At 45.6% G+C, this 22,250-nt stretch overlaps 2 protein-coding genes and 1 long non-coding RNA gene across 4 annotated transcripts in view; all 3 read right to left on the bottom strand.

Moving 5' to 3' along the window:
- The window catches only part of FBXO17 (F-box protein 17), a 98,368-nt gene that overhangs the window by 11,367 nt on the left and 64,751 nt on the right, over positions 1 to 22,250 (bottom strand). The window lies entirely within an intron of this gene.
- Positions 16,342 to 17,455, bottom strand: LOC116579611. Its single transcript, XR_004281344.1, has 2 exons — positions 17,169 to 17,455; positions 16,342 to 16,502 (listed from the first exon to the last, which is right to left on the bottom strand). It is a non-coding gene; the product is annotated as an uncharacterized LOC116579611 (long non-coding RNA).
- Positions 18,547 to 22,250, bottom strand: part of FBXO27 (F-box protein 27) — a 35,265-nt gene continuing 31,561 nt past the window's right edge. Inside the window, exon 5 of the mRNA XM_032325162.1 lies at positions 18,547 to 18,695. Coding sequence (XP_032181053.1) covers positions 18,669 to 18,695 — 27 coding nt within the window. The 3' untranslated portion in view covers positions 18,547 to 18,668. The remainder of the gene's footprint in view (positions 18,696 to 22,250) is intronic.

Below are 22,250 nucleotides of genomic sequence, written 5' to 3'. Positions count from 1 at the left end.
TATGGGACAGGTAAGGCATGACATGCCCTGCTGTCCAAGTGCCTGGGACTGTGTGTGTTTGGGGGAGCAGCTATGTTGTTGGCTGGCACAGTGACTGGGGGTGCTAATGATATACAGTTTCTAGGACCCGCGATGCTATGCCGAACAAAGCAGCTATAATAAGATAGCCTATCTGACATGGTCTGCTAGGACTTGACCACTCTCCACTGCTCACACCCTTCTCCTTGACGCCGACAGACCTTTGTGACCGCTTCAACTTTCAGAGCGCCATAGACGTGACATGGCTAAGGGATTTCTAAGGCTGGGTCATAGAAGAAGATACAGCCAACAGCCACCACCTGACTCTCTCGGGACGTGTGCCATGGGAGCCCTGAGTCCAGTGGAGTGCTGCTCAACATTTAACAGCTCGCTCTCCAGGAGAAAAAAAGAATCTGGGTTCGTAGCGTTGGCTGACATCTAGGTAAATACACCTACCGTGACTGATCACAAGCTACCAACGTCAAGTCCCTGAACTGAGGAGCTGGAGAGGTGCCCACAGTCTGCTCTCAGAAGCCCAAGCAAACCACATACCACATACACCCCAGCCCCAGTCACCGCTGAAGTCTGGCTAAGTCTGAAGTCTGAAGAGACTCAGGGAAGGCAGAGAAGTGCCTGGGGAGCCCCAGCTGTTTGAGTCCCATTCTAGGGGCTAGACACAGTGGGGGATAAGCCTTCCAATGACCCAACCCCAGCCACAGTCAGACGGCGCTGTACACAAGCCCCTAAGAACTGCAAAGCCGAGCCCAGCCATTCCCCAGAGGCATGAAATAATAAAATAAAGGTTGTAGTTTTAGGTTGCTGTGTTTTGAGTAGTCTGTGAGGCAGCACTAGCTAAAAGGGACAGGCTCTGCGACCTGCATGTTGTGGGATGGGTACCTTCCACAGGGCATGCTCCTGCCTCAAATCCCAAAAGAGCCCCCAAGGAGAAACAGTGGGTGTCCTGACTGCAGGCGCAGACCAATCTGGGTTCAAATCCTGACTACCCACATCCTGCCTATGAAATGTATTTATCTCCTTTGAACGTAGGAGATGTAATTCAGGAATAGCGTGTTTCTTTGGTTTCTTTGATTGTCTGTTTTAAAATCATGCCGCTTTTAAGTACTGACCACTGGTTTATTATTACTTTTAAATTCCAAAATCGACTTTATTTTTATTTGTTGCCTGTTCCATAAGGCTAATTCTTTATCTCCATTTTTTTTGGTGGTAAAATTCATAACATAACATAACATAACATAAAATTTACTATCCTAAGGGGCCCCTGGGCGGCTCAGTTGGTTAAGCATCCACCTTTGGCTCAGGCTCCTGGGATGAAGCCCTGGGGTGGGCTCCCCGCTCCCTACCCCTCCCCCTGCTTGTGTGTGCTCTCTCTCTCTCAAGTAAATAAATAAAATCTTTTTTAAAAATGTACCATTGTAAGCATTTTAAGCGTACAGTTCAGTGGTTTTAAATATATTCATCTGCGGGGCACCTGGGTGGCTCCGTGGGTTAAGCCTCTGCCTTTGGCTCAAGTAATGATCTCAGGATCCTGGGATCAAGCCCTGCATTGGGCTCTCTGCTCAGCAGGGAGCCTGCTTCCCCCCCACCTCCCGCCACCTGCCTCTCTGCCTACTTGTGATTTCTGACAAATAAATAAAATCTTTAAAAATATATATATATTCATCTGCACCATCAGCACCATCCATCCCCAAAACTCTTTTCACCTAGTAAATCAGTCATTCCCCATGCCCCTCCCCACCTGCCCCCGATAACCACACTCCTCCTTTCTGTCTGTAGGATTTGGGCTACTCTAAGTAACTCACAGAAGAGGAATAATCATACGGCATTTGTCTTTTTTTGATTGGCCTATTTGCTTAGCATAATGTCCTCAAGGTTCATCCCTGCTGTAGCCCGTGTCGGAATTCCCTTCCTTTTTGAGGCTGAATAATATTCCATTTTGCTTATTCATTTATCTGCTGATGGACATGGATGTCTTCCACGTTACAGATATTCCGACTATAGGTATTTTTGTTGGTGTAATACATTTCTCTGGTATTATTTAAATCTCTGGCATCTTTTGCATCTTGAGATTGTGGTCGATGACTTGATGACTTATTTCATGGTGACCACGTGGCTCAGTTGGAGCGTGTGACTTTTGATCTCAGGACTGTGAGTTCAAGCCTCGCATTGGGTGTAGAGATAACTTAAAAATAAAATCTTAAAAAAAATTCTCTGCCAAGAGACTTTCAGGCAGCATTAAAAATTCTAACCAAGCACAGGGTGTCTGCCTGGCTCAGTCAGTTAAGCATTTGCCTTTGGTTCAGGTCATGATCCTGGGGTCCTGGGATGAGCCCTGAGTTGGGGCTCAGTGGGGAGTTTTCTTCTCCCTCTCCCTCTGCCCCTCCCCTCTCCCATGCTCACTCTCAAATAAATAAATGAAATCTTAAGGAAAAAATGTATTTAAAAATTCTAGGGATGCTCAGTCTATTTATCTATTATCTATTAAAAAAAAATTCCTGGGTGGCTCAGTCGGTTAAGCATCTGCCTTCTGCTCAGGTCATGACCACAGGGTCATGGGATCGAGTCCCACATCTGGCTCTTTGCTCCACAGGGAGCCTGCTTTTCCCTCTCCTTGCCTCTCCCCCGTTTGTGCTCTCAATCTCTGTCAAATAAATAATAAATAAAAGCTTTTTAAAAATCTAACCAGGCAGAGGTATACTCATGTAGAAAGCATTTTTGTTTCTGTTTCCTGACCTGAGGGCTGACTATATGTGTGTATTTACTTGTAAATATTCATCAGGCTATACAGCTTAGGTACCCCTCTGTAAAAGGTTTAGTGAAAAACAGTAACAATAAAAAGAGATGGGAGTCCATGGAAAGGAACAAAAAGATGTCCAGAAAGCCCTCCCCAGAGTTCTCTAACAAAATATGGCACTATTCAAAATAAAGGCACCCCTGGAAATGAGTAAGCTAGCTTATCTCTCTCTCCAGCAGTTCCTCAAATTGTGTAGGACCAGAGACCTTTCCATAGAGACTGGAAAACTTTGCCCCAAAATATCTCCATGACTCAGTGATGATACCATTGACACGGTGTTTTGCTGGAGTATACTCACAATAACCATTATTTTATGATATTTTTTCCTTCTGGCTCTGGGAATTGCCAGGGCACATGGGTCAGCATTCTCTGGGGCTTGTGTGCACTTGGCCTCAAGCAGTGGTGGGGTGGGGTTCCCAGCGCTTGGGTCCAGAAGACTCAGCCGGGGGCCAGCACAGCTGGGTCTTGGTCCGCAGGCTTTTCTCTCTATCCAAACGGTCTCTCCAGCTACAGCACACTTCTGACACAGACCAAATAGTAGAATGTCATCTTCAAGGCTCCTGATTCATTACATGGTCTTCATTGTATATGGTGTTTGGGCTTTATTGATTTTATGACTCAATTTGTATGGGTTTTCATCTTTATTAATTTTAGCAGTTTTTAGTTGATGGGAAAAAAACCATTTTATTGATTTTATCAGCTCATAGTCTACTAGACTAACTTACGGGTAACCCGTATATATTTATCAGTGTATGTTTTCACTTGCTGTGATACGGATACATTTTTGTACTTGACTTGTCATTTCACTAACTTCTTTTATGAAGATAAAAGACCGAACACGGAAGACTTACTATGAGGAGTGATACTTCAGAATCAGGCAAACAATATACCCAGGAAAGGGCAGAATCAGCATTTGAACCCAGATCGTCTGCCTTTAGTTGGGAGCGCCTGACCACCACCTGTCCTGCTGGGGGCAGCAGACCCACGTCCTGAAAACCCTCAGCGGCTCCTTGCCCTCCACAAATGGATTCTGATAGGCTTTACAGACACGGAATCTTCCACAGGTGGGTCTTTTATCTCCCCGTGACTGTATAATGAAAATGTTCAAAGTTGAAATAATTACACAGGAACCCTAACTCCTAAGAAGGGCAGTGACAATACCCACATATTTTTTTTAGCCTGATATGCCTTCCCTGTCCCTCCTACCCACCGATTTCCACCCCAGGGCCACCGCTAATCTGCTCTCTGTCACTGTAATCATTCTTTTCTGGAATAGATGGAATATGGAATAAGTGGAATCCTATAATGTGCCAATCGTTAATTGCCTGCCTGACAGTTCCAAGTTGCCAACTGCGGAGTCTGGCCTTTTAAATCTTTTTCCTGTGCCGGCTGACATGTTGAGTTTGTCCAGTAGAGGGAGCCAGAGGAACATTACAGGAAGGTTTTTGTGTGGGTTTTTTTTTGTTTTTTTTTTTTGGTTCCAGCTTCCAGATTTGGTTCCTTGGTTCCCCCAGGGCAGAAAGCTTCTCAGGCCCCCCTCCTGCAGTAGGCAGGCCTCTCCAGTGCCCGGCAGTCAGAGAGAGTCAGAGGCACCCCGCAGCCAGCCCCTTGCAGCATCCAGCTCAGGCGGTTTCCTAGAGCCTGGAGTGAGCCCCTTCCTTGTGTACTGCCTTCCCCAGCGTTCCAGAGGATGGACTTCTGGCAAGTTCCAGCGGGTGCATTTCCATAAAGTTCAACGTGCAGCACCAGAGGGACTCCTTTGCCCTTTGTGAGGCTCCTCCAAGAGTGCTCAAACGAGGTCAGGGTCTGGGACTGTCATCTCCCTCAAGCTCTGTTGCTCCTTATGTCTCCTATTTCCATATTCTTTTTTTTTTTTTAAGATTTTATTTATTTATTTGACAGAGAACACAAGTAGGCAGAGAGGCAGGCAGAGAGAGAGGAGGAAGCAGGCTCCCCGCTGAGCAGAGAGCCCGATGCGGGACTCGATCCCAGGACCCTGAGATCATGACCTGAGCCGAAGACAGCGGCTTAACCCACTGAGCCACCCAGGCGCCCCTATTTCCATATTCTTTAGCATTCTCTATTTCTAGTGGCTATCTCCCTGCTATAATTAACAATTCTGTATATTTGGGGCACCTGGGTGGCTCAGTGGGTTAAAGCCCCTGCCTTTGGCTCAGGTTGTGATCTTAGGGTCCTGGGATCGAGCCCCACATCAAGCTGTCTGCTCAGTGGGGAGCCTGCTTCCCCCTCTCTCTCTGCCTGCCTCTCTGCCTACTTGTGATCTTTGTCTGTCAAATAAATAAATAAAATCTTTAAGAAAAATAATTCTGTATATTAAGTATTCTCCCTCCAAATTACTACGTGGTTCTGGTCTCCTGATTGGACTCTGATACATATAATCAAGGCTCCTGTGTCTTCTCTCCTTCTGGGTAAGGTCTGTGTAATTCCCGCGCACTGTTGCACTTATCAATCAGGAGTTTGATCCTTTTTAAATTTTTTATTATTTTTTAAAAAATATTTTTATTTATTTGACAGAGACAGAGAGATCACAAGTACGAAGAGAGAGAGGGGAAGCAGGCTCCCTGCTGAGCAGAGAGCCTGATGTGGGACTTGATCCCAGGACCTTGAGATCATGACCGGAGCCAAAGGCAGAGGCTTAACCTACTGAGCCACCCAGGTGCCCAGGAGTTTGATCCTTTTTATTGCTGAGTACTATTACATTGAACAGGTAAACCACAAGCTGTTTATTCATTCACCACAATGAACACTGGGTTGTTTCCCACTTGGGGCTACCATGAATAAAGCTGTTGGGATGCCTGGGTGGCTCAGTCAGTTAAATGTCTGCCTTCAGCTCAGGTCATGATCTCAGGGTCCTGGGATCGGGGCTCCGTGCCAGGGTTGGGGGGAGCCTGCTTCTCCCTCTCCCTCTGCTTATGTTCTTGCTATGTCAAATAAATAAATAAAATCTAAAAAAATATATAAAACTGCAATGAACATTCGTGTACAAGCTTTTGTGTGGACATATGTTTTCATTTTTTGTGAGTAGGATTGAAATCAATCCTACCTAGGATTGAAACTGTTGGACCATAGAGTAAGTGTATATTTCACTTTATAAGAAAACACGCAGTAATTTTTTTCAGCACAGTTGTGCCATTTGCCTTCCCATCAACAATGGAGGAGACGTGCCGTTGCCAGCACCTGCTATTGTCAACTGTCTTTTTAATTTTTTGACAGAATGGCTTGTTTATAATGCCTTCAGGAGAGTTTCCTCTACCTGACATTTTCCCTTATTAATTTTAAGCCTCTGCTCTTGAATTGTGCTGCTGCTGTGGTTTCTAACCTGCAACATATGGGTTACATAAGAATCAGCAGTCAGACAAGATCAAAATTCTTTGCTCTTTAGAATTATTTGCATGTTCAAAGATTGAGTGTGGCTTCCCCTTCAAGCAGGCAGACCGAGCTATTGATAACCAGGGCCTATATTAGCTTTTATTAGTCTCTGTAGAATTGTTTTTTCTTTTTTAAAGATTTTATTTATTTATTTGACAGACAGAGATCACAAGTAGGCAGAGAGGCAGGCAGGGTGGGGGGGGGGGGAGAGGGGAAAGCAGACTCCTTGCTGAGCAGACAGCCAGATGCCGGGCTCTATCCCAGCACCGGGGATCATGACCTGAGCTGAACGAAGGCAGAGGCTTAACCCACTGAGCCACTCAGGTGCCCCTTAGGTAGATTTTTAAAAATTTTTAAATTTATTTCAGAGAGAGAACACAGGCAGGCAAGCATGCACTGGGAGAGGAAGAAGCAGACTCTCCGCTGGGCTGAACTGGGGCTCAATCTCACAACCCCAAGATCACAACCTGAGCTGAGATCAAGAGTCTGGCACTCAATGGACTGAGCCACCCAGGTGCCCCAGTTTGGGGTAGATTTTTTTTTTTTTAAACCATCCCTGCTGGATGAATATAGCTCTGGGGTAGCTTAGCCTGGCAACCAGAACAAGGGCTGGGTTTGAGCCCCCACTCACACCACTAGCCCTGGCTGGCCTCATAATAACAGTCATATTGTGCCTGGTCCTGTGCTAGAGGCTCTGTCAATAGCATCCCAGGAATACCAAGTTCAAATGCTGACGACAGACGGGCAATCCTAAATGAGGCCACTGGGTGGAAGAAAACAGGGAGTGGTGGAAGCCGGCAAATCAGAGGGTGCAGCGAGCCTGAAGGCTGTGCCAATACTTGCTCTGGTGAACTTACCACCAAGTAGGAAGATGGGCCCACTTTGGCCACATCTTGCAGTTTTTCAATAGAAACTGGAAATCCCGGTTTTTATGTGATTCAATGTTTTTCAATGTTAGCAATGCATAAAAGAAGAAAAATGAAAGCACAGTATGGCCCAGAGAAGACCGATCTGCAGACTCAGGAACTGAATGAGTGTGGCCATTTTGTGACTTCTGTCTTATCCCAGCTGGTCTACATACCATGAGGAAACTGAGGCCCAGGGAGGCAAAATGACTCACATAAAGCCACACAGAAGTCAGAAGTGGGGTGGGGATTGGAATCTGGGTAGTCTGATCTCCCTCTCAAAGAGTATCCTCTCTAGGGACAGCAAAGGCATAAAAAACAAAGTGAACAGAAGGAAGCCCATCAACCAGAAAGAAATGTCACTAGATTTCAGAAAGACAGAAAGCAGACAGAAGTGTCGGGGCTAGGACTGAACTCAAAGTGGGGAAAAGGAAGCCTCAAGGACCTCCAGAGGCTTGGGACCCACAGTCAGGGGTCCCAAGGCAGGGGGTGGGCAGGCTGGGGTAGGCATTCAGGTCAGGAGTGAGAGGGCAGAGTGAGGACAGAGGTTAGTCCATCTTTGAAAAAAAACTGTGCCTTGGGGATCCCTGCACCCTCTCCTCCCACTTTCATGTTTTGCCACACAGATCTCAGGCTGCCCAACATTCACACCCAAGAAAAACAAAACCATACGGGATGACAGTTCTCTAAAGGAACTAGATGAAGCCTCTGAGATGTGCCCAGGCTGCTGGTGTCCCTGAGTATAGCCCTTCCCATCTTGGCACCTGGGACTGAGCTCCCAGCAGAGACTGGCTTCCTCCATGCTAACACTAATAAGAGCTGTCTCAAAACATAGAGTTCTCAGTCATCTGTTCAACTGGACAAAGAGGTCAGTGGGAAATCAGGACTATATTTATAACAGCCCCAAATTTCATACCAGTTACTTAAAAAAATTTTGTTGTTGTTGTTGTTTTGTTAAGTAATCTCTACATCCAATGCGGAGCTTGAACTCACAACCCCAAGATCAAGAGTCACATGCTTTACCACCTGAACCAGCTGGGTGCCCCGTCATACCAGTGACTTTGAAAAAGCCCCTTGTTTGTCTGAAAATGTGATTGGACAAGCAAGGATCACCAGACGCTTGAAGAAAACGAGCAGCCTGAGAGAGAAGTATTACGGTAAACAGGCAGAACTATAGTGAACCCCAGAGGAAAGACAGCAGTTCAGAGGGCCAAAGGAAGACATAAGGTAATTAGTACACGAGGCTGGCTTTAGGCTTCACAGGGATGTGACCTACACAGTCAACCATGGCTTTGCACTGCAGGGGTTCCTTGCCTGCTGTAATGCTCTGCTGTTGTCAATGAAATATTTTCTTTTTTTTAAGGTTTTTTTTTTTTTTTTTTTTAAATATTTTATTTATTTCTTTGACAGAGAGAGATCACAAGCAGGCAAGAGGCAGACAGAGAGAGAGGAAGGGAAGCAGGCTCCCTGCTAAGCAGAGAGCCAGATGCGGGACTCGACCCCAGGACCCTGAGATCATGACCTGAGCCGAAGGCAGCGGCTTAACCCACTGAGCCACCCAGGCGCCCCGTCAATGAAATATTTTCAATCGTTTTTAAACAAGGGGCCCACATATGCATTTTGCACTGGGCCCTGCAAATTATGTAGCTGGCCCTGAATATACTTAGATTAGAGAAGATATTCAAAACACAGTAAGAACAGGATATTATAAAAGGAAGAATGTCTTCTAGAAGAAAAAAATTTCCCAAAAATAGATTGGATAAGTTAGAAACAGGAAAATACTTCTCTCTCTCTCTCTCTCTCTTTTTTTTGAAAATACTTTTCTTGAAAGGGAAAAACTAAAGGGTTGCCTGGCTGGTTCAGTGAGTAGAGCATGCGACTCTCAATCTTAGGGTGGTGAGTTCGGGCACCACATTTGGTATAGAGATTACTTTAAGAAAAAAAAAAAACTTAAAAAAAAAAAGGAAAAATTAAAGCTATGACAAACTGCAGGAAAAACAAAAAACTGCTTAAGAAAGTCATGGTCTGGGGCACCTGGGTGGCTCAGTGGGTTAAAGCCTCTGCCTTTGGCTCAGGTCATGATCTCAGGGTCCTGGGATCAAGCCCCACGTTGGGCTCTCTGCTCAGCGGGGGGCCCGCTTCCTCCTCTCTCTGCCTGCCTCTCTGCCTACTTGTGATCTCTGTCTCTCAAATAAATAAAATCTTAAAAAAAAAAAAAAAGAAAAAGAAAGTCATGGTCCAAATATGCTATACACTAATTGTATCCATGTTATGTTCGTTTGATAAAGTGCAAGAAAAAAAGAATCTCTTTGACCTAGAAGCTAGGGGTGTTCACCTTAGATAGAACTGTTTATTGATTTTCAGGAGAAAAAGATTGTATCTATGTATATAAATATACCAGACATATAACATTGCGTAAATTTAAGGTGTATGTGTTGATTTGATACATTTATATACTGCAGTGTGATTACCACTTCAGCAGTAGCTAACACCTCTAATCATGTCACTTAATTATCATTTCTTTTTTGTGGTAAGAACATTTAAGATCCGGTCTCTTAGCATAAAGATTGTCTTCTCAACATAGGTGCTAGGAAACCTGCATGGAAAAAGATGAGTTTAGGCATCTACCTCATACCATATACAAATAACTCAAAATAAGCCATACACCTGAATGCAAGAGTTAAAACCATAACATTTTTAGAAAAAAATAGGGGGAAAAATCTCATGACCTTGGTTAAGCAAAGACTTCTTAGCTATGAGCCCCAAAGTGTGATCCATATAAGGAAAAAACTGATTAATAAAACATCTCCAAAATTGAAAACTTTTACACTTCAAAAGGCACCATTGAGAAAATGGAAAGAGAAGCTATAGATTGGCAGACTATGCCTTCAAATTATACACCTGATAAAGGACTCATATCCACAATATATAAAGAACATTTAAAATTCAACAGTAAGACAAACAAACCAATTTAAAAATAGACAAAAAGGGGCGCCTGGGTGGCTCAGTGGTTAAGCCTCTACCTTCGGCTCAGGTCATGATCCCAGGGGCCTGGGATCGAGTCCCGCATAGGGCTCTCTGCTCAGCTGGGAGCCTGCTTCTCCTCATCTCTCTCTCTGTCTGTCTCTCTGCCTATTTGTGATCTCTCTCTCTGTCAAATAAATAAATAAAATCTTCAAAAAAAATAAATAAATAAAAATAAAAATAGACAAAAAATCTGAAGAGACATTTTGCCAAAGATAAACGAATGACTAACAAGCACATGAAAAGATGCTCAACGTCATTAGTCATCAAGGAAATGCAAATTAAAATCACAATGAGATACCATCTCATGCCCACCAGAATGGCTATTGTTCAAAAGATTGGCAAGTACCTGGAGAAACCGGAACCACCACATGTCGTTGGTTGGAATGTAAAATGGTACAACCACTTTGGAAAACAGCGGGGGCAGATTCTTTAAAAAGCGAACATTAAAAAAAAGGTTAAACATAAGCTTCCCATGAAACCCAGCAATTCTACCATTATACTGCCTACCCAAAAACACACGTCCACACAAAGACTTGTGCATACGTTCATAGCAGCATTATCTACTGGAAACGATCCAAAGGTTCATCAACTGATGAATGGATAAACAAAATGTCCATCCACACAATGGAACACTGGTCAGCAAGAAGAATGGAGTTCTGGTACACGCAACAACATGAATGAACCCCCAGACAGCATGCTAAATGAAAAAAGCCCGACCCAAAGAGCCAATACATACTGTATGATGTATTTATATGAACTGTCCAAAAATGACATACCTAAAGTTACAGAAAGATTAGTAGTCGCCTGGGGCTGGGCTTGGGAACAGGGAAATGACCACAAATAGGCACAGGGGATATTTTGGAGGTGACAGAAACGCTTTAAAACTGGCAATGGCTGCACAGCCCTGTAAATTCACTAAAAATCACCGAATTGTACACTTTAAAGGGCTGACTTTCATGGTATGTAAATTACATCTCACTAAAGCTGTCACAAAAACCCTGGAAACTCGACAGTGAAAGCCTATAAGACTTAAATATGGTAACAGAACAGACTGTAGACGTTATCAACCTTGACACTGTGAAAATAAATGTACAAGTAACAAAAGATGGGAAACGAAGGTGGGGGGCGGGGGAGACCGAGATGCTTGGCTCACCTCCTTCCCATCCTGGGAATCAAAAGTTGCCAGAATAAAAAAGTTAGAAGTGAAGCATAAAATTTGAAGTTACAAAGGTCAATCGCAAATAATCTTTAAAATGTAGAATTGTTCAAAATTGGTGGCGGGGTGAAGGCTAGGTACAGTCTCTCATGGCTCACACTAATAGCTGATTCTGGATCCTTCTCTCTACTTCTCTACCTCTATTTATTTATTTATTTATTTATTTATTTCTTCTTCTCTACCCCCATTTCTTTCTTTCTTTCTTTCTTTTTTTAAGATCTTATTTATTTACTTGAGACAGAAATCACAAGTAGGCAGAGAGGCAGGCAGAGAGAGAAAGGAGGAAGCAGGCTCTCCACGGAACAGAGAGCCTGATGTGGGGCTTGATCCCAGGACCCTCGGATCATGACCTGAGCTGAAGGCAGAGGCTTTAACCCACTGAGCCACCCAGTTTGCCCTCTGTCCTCATTTCATTATTACCCCTTCCAAGACCCAAGTGCCGTCTGGGTCAAGGCCATGCATAAAGCCGGAAGTAAATTTCCTTTGGCTTTTTGGTATATATATATATATATATATATATATATTTTTTTTTTTTTTTTTTTTAAAGATTTTATTTTTATTTATTTGACAGACAGGTCACAAGTAGGCAGAGAGGGAGGCAGAGGGGGCGGGGGAAACAGGCTCGCTGCTGAGTAGAGAGCCTGATGTGGGGCTCGATCCCAGAACCCTGGGATCATGACCTGAGCCAAAGACAGAGGCTTTAACCCACTGAGCCACCCAGGCGCCCCGGCTTTTTGGTATATTTTAACTTAAATGCAATGAACATCATGTGTCATAAAGAATATGCTATTTTTAAAAACACCAACCAACTGACCGACCGACTAGTGCAGACTGTCACCATAATTTACTTAAAATGCAATCAGTGAGAACTCACCTATGGTCCTGATGGGAGGATACATTGGTCTAGCCACGGTGGAAACTAGATGGGCATTTTTTTACTGAAGTTGAAAATGCGCCTGTCCCATGACCCAGCAATTTGACCCCAGAGGCAGCAAACACACACTAGAATATTCATGACACGACTGTTTCTAATACCTCCACTCTGGAAAGGACCCAGACGTCCATCCACTGTAGGATGGAGAGGTAAATTAAGGGAGTCACAGAACGGTACGCGACAGAGCAATAAACAGGAGTTAACGACAAACACTCACAACGATATGGATGAGCTTCCAAAGGTTCGTTTGGGGTGAGAGACCCCAGACGCGACCAGGCACCTAAGGTGTGAGTTCTAGCACAACCAGACAGCCTGAGTTGCCTGGGGCAGTCCCTGTCTACCGCAAATATTGTCCCAGGGTCATTACGGTAATTAGTGACCCCTATTGCTTCCAAAATTTCCTGGCTTGAATGGTAAATTACTCAACACTAACGGCACTACCTTTAGAAAGTTCACAAACAGGCTAATCGAATCAAATATTGTTTATAGACGTACACACAAGTGCTAAAACCATAGAAAGAAGAGCAAAATAGCAAAATGAGTATTACAGAAGTCAGGGTAGTGGTCCCCTCCCACGGGAGGGAGAAGGCTATTAACCAGAGGCACCCGGGGAAGCTTCCGGGGGCTAACAATGTCCTTGCGGTTGACCTGGGCCCCGGTTACATATTTCACAATGTGCAGATGTACACAGATGTATGCATCTGTTTTATATACTTTCCTGTTCGGATGGATGTTCTATTTCATAATTTAAAAAATATTAATGCTGTCGATAAACACCACCGATGTTACTGAACCCAAGAAGGAAACGGTCTCATTGCATCTCAGCACAAATTACAATTCACGTTTGCCAAGGGCTTTCTTTGTGCAAGGCACTCTGGAATATTCTTTCTGTGCATCATCTCATTCATTCCCAGGAGGCAGCAGTGATATTTCTGGGAGAGAAGGCATCACAAGGCGAGCAAGGGACATTGCTTCTGGGAATTGCTGGTGACAGGCCATGAGGGGGGGTGGAGGACTGGGGAGAGGTGAACGTTGCAGCTTCTCTATGGTCAGTCAGCCCTGGCTCAGCCCCACCGCAAACTCCTGTTCATGACCTTGGGGAAATAGCCTTCCCTCTCTGAGTAGAATTTCCTCTCCATAAAATGAGAAATGGGCAGGTACCCATCCCCTCTCTCCAGGGCCAAAAGTTCTGAAAACCAGAAGTCATTCCCAGACCCCTTCGGTGGCAGAAAGGAGTCAAACTGATGTGAGATTTGATTATCTCACTGAGTGTGAACATGCATTTCACTGAAGAAAATACCAGTGTGTTTGATTACGGCACTCCCCAGTCCCACCACGGGTCTTCTGTAACATTCAGAATGGGTTCCCCAGAGCTTGCCTCCCATTCAGAAAGTCTAACATCCAGGCCCCAAAGTTTTAGATCAGATACTGCGGACTTCGAATAATTCCCACCTCTTTGTGGTTATGGGTAAATTAAGTACAATCAAGGCCTGGCCCCAGACATCATTACTATGTTTGTAGATCATGCCCAGCTGTGGGACTGGAGTGTGCCCCTCACCTCCCTATCAGAATCATGAATGACATCACCGAAACCCAGCTACAGGAATGGGGGTTCAGGGGACCCGTGCCTAGGAAGTCAGGACCAAACACTGCAGGGCAAAAAATGACCAATGTCAAGATCAGAGCCATTGGGTGAATTTTAAAAAGGAAAAAGAAATGCCAAGTTCAAAATCTATCTCAGGGCACCTGGCTGGTTCGGTCAGCAAAGTGCTGACTTTTTTTTTTTTTAAAGATTTTATTTATTTATCCGACAGACAGAGATCACAAGTAGGCAGAGAGGCAGGCAGAGAGAGAGGGGGAAGCAGGCTCCCCGCTGAGCAGAGAGCCCGAGGCGGGGCTCGATCCCAGGACCCTGAGATCATGACCTGAGCTGAAGGCAGCAGCTTAACTCAGTGAGCCACCCAGGCGCCCCAAGTGCTGACTTTTGATCTCAGGTCTCTATCCCAGAGTTCTGAGTTCAAGTTCCATCTTAGGCACGGAGACTACTTAAAAAAAAAAATCTATCTCTAGATTAAAAGAATAGAAGGAAGGGCCCAGCTGTAGTTATGATGTTAGCATCACACACTATGATAGTTAAGAAAAATCCTTGACTAATAGATGTAGTTTACTGCCCACGACTGCTCTACACACGCGAGGGCTTTACAAAATCTCACAGAAATATCACGAACAGCTCCAAGAGGGAGATGCCATTTTTCAGCTGGGGAAACTGAGGTTTGCAGAGGAGAGTCATGGACCCAAGGTCACGTGACACGCGAGCAGCAGAGCTGGGATGTGAACCTAGGTGTGCAGGATTCCAGAGTTCCTGCTGTATGTATGTCTTGATCCCCTTCTTAGTTTCTTTCTTTCTTTTTTTTTTTTTTTAAGATTTTATTTACTTATTTGACAGAGATCACAAGCAAGCAGAGAGGCAGGCAGAGAGAGAGGGGGGAAGCAGGCTCCCTGCTGAGCAAAGACGATGCGGGGGCTCCATCCCAGGACCCTGGGATCATGACCTAAGCTGAGGACAGAGGCTCTAACCCACTGAGCCACCCAGGCACCCCCCTTTCTTAGTTTCTACCTTGTCTTATTTTCCCCAAATTTTACCATAAAAGTTTCATCACATGTTAAAGTTGAAAGAATGGTAAAATGGATATCTCCGTATGTTCCACGTTTTGCCATATTTGCTTTCTGTCCTTTGATGAATTCATAAATACCTCAAGGTGCATCTTCTAAGAGAGAGTAAGGGGTAGGGGCTCCTGGGTGGCTCAGTTGGTTAAGTGCCTGCTTTTGGCTCAGGTCATGATCTCAGGATCCGGGAATCAAGCCCTGCACTGGGCTCCCTCCTCAGCAGGGAGCCTGCTTCTCCCTCTCCCTCTGCCTGCTTGTGCTCTCTCTCTCTGTCAAATACATAAATAAAAAATCTTAAAAAAAAAAAAAAAAAGGAGTAATGAGCACTGGGTGTTATAAGCAAATGAAAAGTCACTAAATTCTAGCCCTGAAACTAATAATACACTATATGTTAACTAAATTGAATCTAAATAAAAAATTTATAAAAAAAGAAAGAATGGGGGCACTATAGGTCTACACTACCACTTAACACCATTTCTTTTTTTTCTTTTTTTTTTTTTTTAAAGATTTTATTTATTTATTTGACAGAGATTACAAGTAGGCAGAGAGGTAGGCAGAGAGAGAGGAGGAAGCAGGCTCCTCGCCAAGCAGAGAGCCTGATGTGGGGCTCCTGGGGCTAGATCCCAGGACCCTGGGATTATGGCCTGAGCTGAAGGCAAAGGCTTTAACCCACTGAGCCACCCAGGCACCCCAGTACAAAGAAATCCATTCTGTTATCTAATATTCAGTCCATGAACAACTTCCCCCATTGTCTCATAAAGGTCTTTTCTAGCTTTTTCTGACAAAATTAGGGACTCACACACTGCAGAGGGTAGTCATGTCTCCCTAACCCTTTTATATCTAAAACAGTGATCTTTCCATTTTCTTAAAGAGGCAGTACTTCTATAACAGAAAAAAAAAAAAAAAGGTAGACTCATTTCTATTTATTTGTGAACCACATATATGACTCCATTGGGTGAAAAAATTAGTATTTAAATAAATATAAAAACTTTATTTAAAAAATTATTAAAGCCAATTCCTCAGCCAGGCCTCACAAAATGCGTAGTCAAAAGATCCCATAAATTTTTAAAGCAACAACAACAAAAATTTAATGGAATAAGAAACATGTTTAAAAAGGTGGGTTTTGTTTGTTTGTTTGATGTTACAAAACCAGCCAACACAGAAACAACAAGGAATGTGTGATTATCCAGGGCGGAGAGAAACGTGGGCACTAGGAAAGCTGTCTCCCATCTATTTTTAGTAAGGGATTACTGGACATTGTCTAAAAGTTGACAAAGTAAGAAATCAGCCCAGAATTTTCTTTAAAGATGTAAGGAACTACCAGAGGAATAAAAAGGAGCAAAGGTTTAAAAAAACGCACCACAGATCACAATTACTTTGGCCATTTCTGAAAAGTCATTTAATCCCATAAAATTTTAACCGACTGTGGGGCGCGGGGGGGGGGGCGGGGAGGAGCTGCTGTTTTCAGGGCTTTGCTTGATGCGAAGCTTCGTCTGCCTTATTCGTCTTTTGTTCTTATGTCATACCTGGGCACTTAAAAAAATTATTTATTTTAAAAGTAGGTTTCTAATACCGCAATCTTTCCAGATTGTTCGTTACTAGACGCTAAGCTGAAGGATCCAGATAGAAAGAACAGGATACAGAGCGTCACAAGATACTGCTCAACACTTGGAAAAGTTAACTTAGTAGAACAAAACTTAAATTGGGAAGAGCGGCCGCAGCTAAAAACAAACTTGCTAAATCAAGAAACGGTGTTCGGAGACTTCTGATTCACGGATTCTGCGAAGGGGCCGCCAGCCAGAAGAGACAGAAACCAGAACTGGTAAAAAGTGGTCTGGCCTTTTCGTTGGCTGCTGTGCACACGTGTTGATCGGATACGGTTTTTTTTTGGGGGGGGGGGAGGGTTATCCCAGGGTGGCCTCCGCCGAGGAGCAACGGGGTGCCATGCGTGGGCGTCAGAGGACCCGTCTAAAAGCAAAGCCCTTTCCGTACTACCTGGGGCTTTTCAAACGTGTGCTTGACTCTGGACTTAAAGGGGCGCAGCTGGCTGGCGGAGCCTGGGACCCGGGGAGGACCCGGGGAGGGGGTCTGGGGCACGGGACTCCCGGGGACCCGCCCCTCCCGGCAGGGTCTAGGGCGGAAGTGAGTGGGGACCGGACACGGGTCCCGACCTGCGTCCCTACCTGTCCCGGCGCTCACCTGGCGGCCAGCTCGGAGGCGGCGGCGGGCTAAGCTCCCTTTCCCCACCCAGCTCTTGGAGGCAGTCAGGGGGCTCCCTGGGATCGGCCCCGCCCAGGGAGCCCCGGGACCGGCGGTCTGGGCAGTCGGTCCTCTGTGGGGGCGGGGAGTTGACGACCGGAGGCGGACGCGTGGGCCGGCGGCTGGGAGATCCGCCGGCAGGCGGCTGCGGCGGGCGGGAGGGAGGCAGGGGCGGTATCCGCGAGGCTGCCGGCGCCGGGGGAGGGCCCAGCTGCCGCGAGGCCGGCGGGGAGGAGACGCAGCCCCCGCGCTCTTGGAGCCAGGGGCCCGCCCCTGGGAAGCCTACACTTGGCCCACGTGGGCACCTGCTGCCGGGCGCCCTGTGATCTGGCACCCCATCCCCGTGCCCACCCCATCCACCTCCGCGGGGTGAGGTCCACCTCCGCGGGGTGAGGTCCACCTCCCCGAGAGCGTCCGCCGTGGGCCTCGTTCCAGCCGCCTCCTCCCCCCAAATCTTGTTTCTTTCTCGTGCCGGCCTCCTGCCTGCAGCCGCCTCCGCCATTGGAAACGTCTCTCCCGCCATCTGGCCAGTGCTGTAAATGGCATAGCTGTGACTCCGACCCTGGGCCCGGTTTGCAACTCTGGATCAAGTGCCTATCCACAGAGATGCTCTCGCATTGCGCTGTGTCCCCAGCAGAGAGAGTCTCAGAAGCCCAGGTCGGCTCTTAAGGGGACCCTCTCTCCCACACAGACTTGTCTGTGGCAGCGGCAGCGACAGCCAGTATGTCCCTACTTTGGAAACCCGCCCGCTCCCTTAAACTGTAGACAAACCAATTAATCCTAAGTTTAGTATCAGTAAGAATGGAGCCCCCCACCCATTGGGCCGCCCCAGTTCCTTCCGATTGACCTAGATCGCCCAAGGGACCTCAATCAAGAGATTGACCTGGGTTATCCCAGAGTGAGACTTCTGAACACCAGGCCTTGTTGCCTGGCCCAGTTACCCCAGGCCCTCGCTCCTATCAGGCGCTGTGCTAAATGCATTCTGTGCGTGACTCCAAGGACGCCTCTCATGAGAAACTGAGGCACAGAGTTACGTGGTCTTTGCACGAGTTGCAAGTCTCGTGTTTGGGGGTCACACAACTGGCAAGGCTTGGAGCATGGATTCCCCAAGCCCCCTCTGCTAGGAGCATCAACGAGGCACCACAGCGCCATCGTGAGGAGAGTGCGAGGTCCTGCGCTTGCGGCCCGGAAGAAAGGTGACCTCTCACTTGTACCACCTCCTTAGGAAGCATTTTCTACTGTGGGTTGTAAAATTATTTTATTATTGGTGGTATTTTTAATACAGAGCCACACACAGTCCCTTTCTTGAAAGGCTTAGGGCTATATGGTTTGGGGTCCGGATTTTTTTTTTTTTTTTTTAATTCTAGAAGGCTATAGAATGATTATACCATATCCAGGGTACTGCAGTAGTCCCAGCAAGGTCAGGATGGTACAACACGATCACGTGATATTTCTGCTTCGCAGCGTCTATGGAGAGGAATATACACTTAGTGGAACAGAAGTTATATATGACCTGATGTCAGTTTAGTCAGGCCTGATTGCTTGAAGAGTTTGGGGGCCTGATTTATGAAGCAGGTTTGTTTGTGCATAATGAATAGTAGCGATGATTTTTTAAATCGATACCATTATTAAACACCTTCTGTGGGCCAGATGCAGCCTGTATAGTTTATGCAAGTTTAGAAGCACTAAACAATTTATTTCAACAAATAATACAGCTTATTGCAGATAAATCAGAAAAACAACAACAACAACAAACCATTGAGGGTCCCCAGTAAAATAATTGGATCATCAAAGGATTCTAAAACCATTGGTAGAATGTTGGAGAACAGTCCAGAATTATTACCCAACAGATGACTTATTCATTACAAATGGGAAAAATGTACCTACCTAGTGGGGGGGGCAGTTTCTGGCTGACACCCTCTTAACCAAAGGATCAAACGGTGTCCCCAAGAGTGGGACACTATGACATCAAGTGTCTCTTGATGTGACACTCTAGAAAATACACAAAATTACCCATGCAGAATTCTTGTGGGGGGGGGGAGTTACCCCTACATTTAATAACCAGCAAAAATTCAGACATTGAAAATGGGGGATCTATACCCAGGAACTGGTCAGTACTTTTCAAAAAAAGTCCATGTGATTACGGTGTGCACACCTCGACTGGGTCCTGTCTGGTGATCCTTGCTTGTTCCTTGCCAATCTCAGATGAGGGACTGTGTCTGTAGGCGATGGGGCTGTGCTTCCTGCTATAAATGCTGGACTGTTTGCCTCCAGGGCTCTGCCCTGAGCTGGGGCATGAATGGCAGCTTTGTCTCTGGGTGTGGGGCTTGCCTTCAGTCTGGCCTCACATGTGGTCAGGGAGGGGGGGCGATGAGAGGCTAGGAGCACCGCTGTGGGCTGCGCCTTCAGTCCTCTGCAAGCACCAGAGTAGGACTGGCTCTTTCTGGAAGCCAGTTTGCCTCCTAGTTAGCATCTCAGACTCTCGGAGAGCTGGATCTCTTTAGGGAACTGGTTCTTATTTTCCGGCACATGAATGTTGGATGGCCTGGGCCCTGGGGAAGGAAGGGAGGCCAGGGTCCAGAGGGCATGGACAGAATATCATCTGAGCCCGCTTTGGCTGTCTTTTCTCACTCTTGTCTACCCTAGAACCCTGGTCGTGCTGGGCTGCCTCTTCCCTGCAGTTCTTTCCTGAATGCAATGAATGACCTCACTCTGGTTCATGTCCACAAGCCTCCACCTGATCTGTCGACCAGAAATGCGTTAAACTGTCTGGTGTGAAGGTCCCGGCACTGGTTGGGTAATGACCCCCTGAAGACATATACATGCCCTCAGCCTTGAGTGGCAAAAGGGATTGCGAAGATGTGATCGAGTTGAGGACCTTGAGCTGGGGAGATTATCCTGGATTGTCTGATTGGGAATAAAGCCCAGGAGGAAAGGTGGGCAGTAGAAGCTCAAAAAAGCCATGAAGGCTATGGTAATTGGTCACAGCAGCAAAGGGAAGTGAACACAGCTTCCTTCCTGAGCCCTTGGCCATGGGTGGTTGATTTCCTTTTTTAGTCACTTAATTTATACAAACAAGGGTACAGAAGTATTTCCAGGTGCCACCTCTGATTCCTGAGGGACCCAAGGAAGTCCCTTAGTTGTCTCACTGTGCTGTCAGTTCCCTTAGGGAAGAGGGTTGAAATGGGCAAGGCAGACTGCCTCCCAGTTACATCAGGCCTACACAGAGGTTCTGTTTAGCTTCCAGTGTTTTGTTTTTTAAAGATTTTATTTATTTGAGAGAGAGAGAGAACAGGAGCCAGGGTGGGGGAAGGGCAAAGCCGAATGTGGGGCTCGAACCCAGGACCCCGATAGCATGACCTGAGATGAAGGGAGATGCTTAACCAACCGAGCCACCCGGGTACCCCTAGTTTCCAGTGTTTTAAAGCTTTCATTTTAATCAGGGTCATATATTTGCGTTGTATACAATTTGGAAGGTATGAAAGAGGTTTCCTAATGCTCATCTCTCTTCTACCAGGGCCCTCAGCTTCCCTCAGTTTTCCCTGGATTCTGATCTGTTCTTGCAGAACTTTTCTATACATATACAAGATGGTTCACATACACACACTCTCAACAATCAATCACATTCTCCCTGCTCGACACTCTGCGTTTATCATTTAGTAGAGTTTCATGCTCTTTCCACATCATTACATAGATTTGTTTGTTTGTTTAACAGCCACGTAGATCTCCATTGTATGGATGTACCCAATATTTTTCTCTTGTCCCTTATTGACAGAAATATAGGATATTTCCAGAATTTTCTATTATAGACATTGCTGCCAAATACGATGTGTGTCATCTATTGTATTTACTATTTTAAAAAAATTTTTTAGGAGTGCCTGGGTGGCTCTGTCATTAAGTATCTGCCTTTGGTTCAGATCATGATCTCAGGGTTCTGGGATCCAGTCCCGCATCGGGCTCTCTGCTTGGCAGGGAGCCTGCTTCCTCCTCTCTCTTTCTCTGCCTGCCTCTCGGCCTACTTGTGATCTCTCTCTGTTAAATAAATTTTTAAAAAAATTATTGTTTAAAAAAAATTTTTTTTAGGGGCGCCTGGGTGGCTTAGTTGTTAAGCATCTGCCTTTGGCTCAGGTCATGATCCCAGGGTCTTGGGATTGAGCCTTGTGTTGGGCTCCCTGCTCTGCGGGGAGTCTGCTTCTCCCTCTCCCACTCTCCTTGCTTGTGTTCCCTTTCATGGTGTATCTCTCTCTGTCAAATAAATAAATGAAATCCTTACCTAAAATAAAATAAAATAAATTTTTAAAGGAAGGAGGCCCTTTTAAAAAATTAATTTATTTTAGAGAGAAAGAGAGAGCAAGAGCGAGGAGGGGAAGGGGCCAAGAGAGACAGTAGCCAAGCAGACGCCCCCTGAGCGGGGAGCCAGACTCAGGGCCCCACCTCACAACTTAGGAGATGAAACTGAGAGTCTGACGCTTAACCGTTTGAGCCACCCAGCTACCCCTAGTGTATTTATTACCAACGTGTACTACATCACATAGTATGTATTTCTAGAAATAGAACCACCAGGTCAAGAGGTATGTGCAGGGCTATAATTTTTAAAGGCACAATAACAGTGTTGCTGAGGTCGTGGAAAAAACCGAAAGCCTCATACACTAATGCTGGAGGGAACAGAAAATGGGGCAGCTGCTTTGGAAAACAGTCTGCTAGTTCCTCAAAAAGTTGAGCATTAGAATTACCACGTGACCCGCAATTCCACTCCGAGGTATACACTGAAGAGAAACACAGATATAAGTCTACACAAAAACACGCACATAAATGTTCATAATGAGATTATCCCTTATAGCCCAAGGATGGAAACGACCAAAATGTCCATAAACTAATGAATAATAATAATAATGAATAATACAGTGGAATTATCGGAATGGCTTATTTGGCCATAAAAAGGAGGCAGTGGTGATTCATGCTACAACACAGATGAAAGTTTGTTGGTTTTTTTTTTTTTTTAAAGATTTTATTTATTTACTC

This window comes from Mustela erminea, chromosome 19 (genome assembly GCF_009829155.1).
Source record: "Mustela erminea isolate mMusErm1 chromosome 19, mMusErm1.Pri, whole genome shotgun sequence".
In the NCBI taxonomy this organism is placed as follows: domain Eukaryota; kingdom Metazoa; phylum Chordata; class Mammalia; order Carnivora; family Mustelidae; genus Mustela; species Mustela erminea.
Note: the sequence above shows the minus strand (reverse complement) of the source record. Positions and strands in the feature narration are given on the sequence as shown.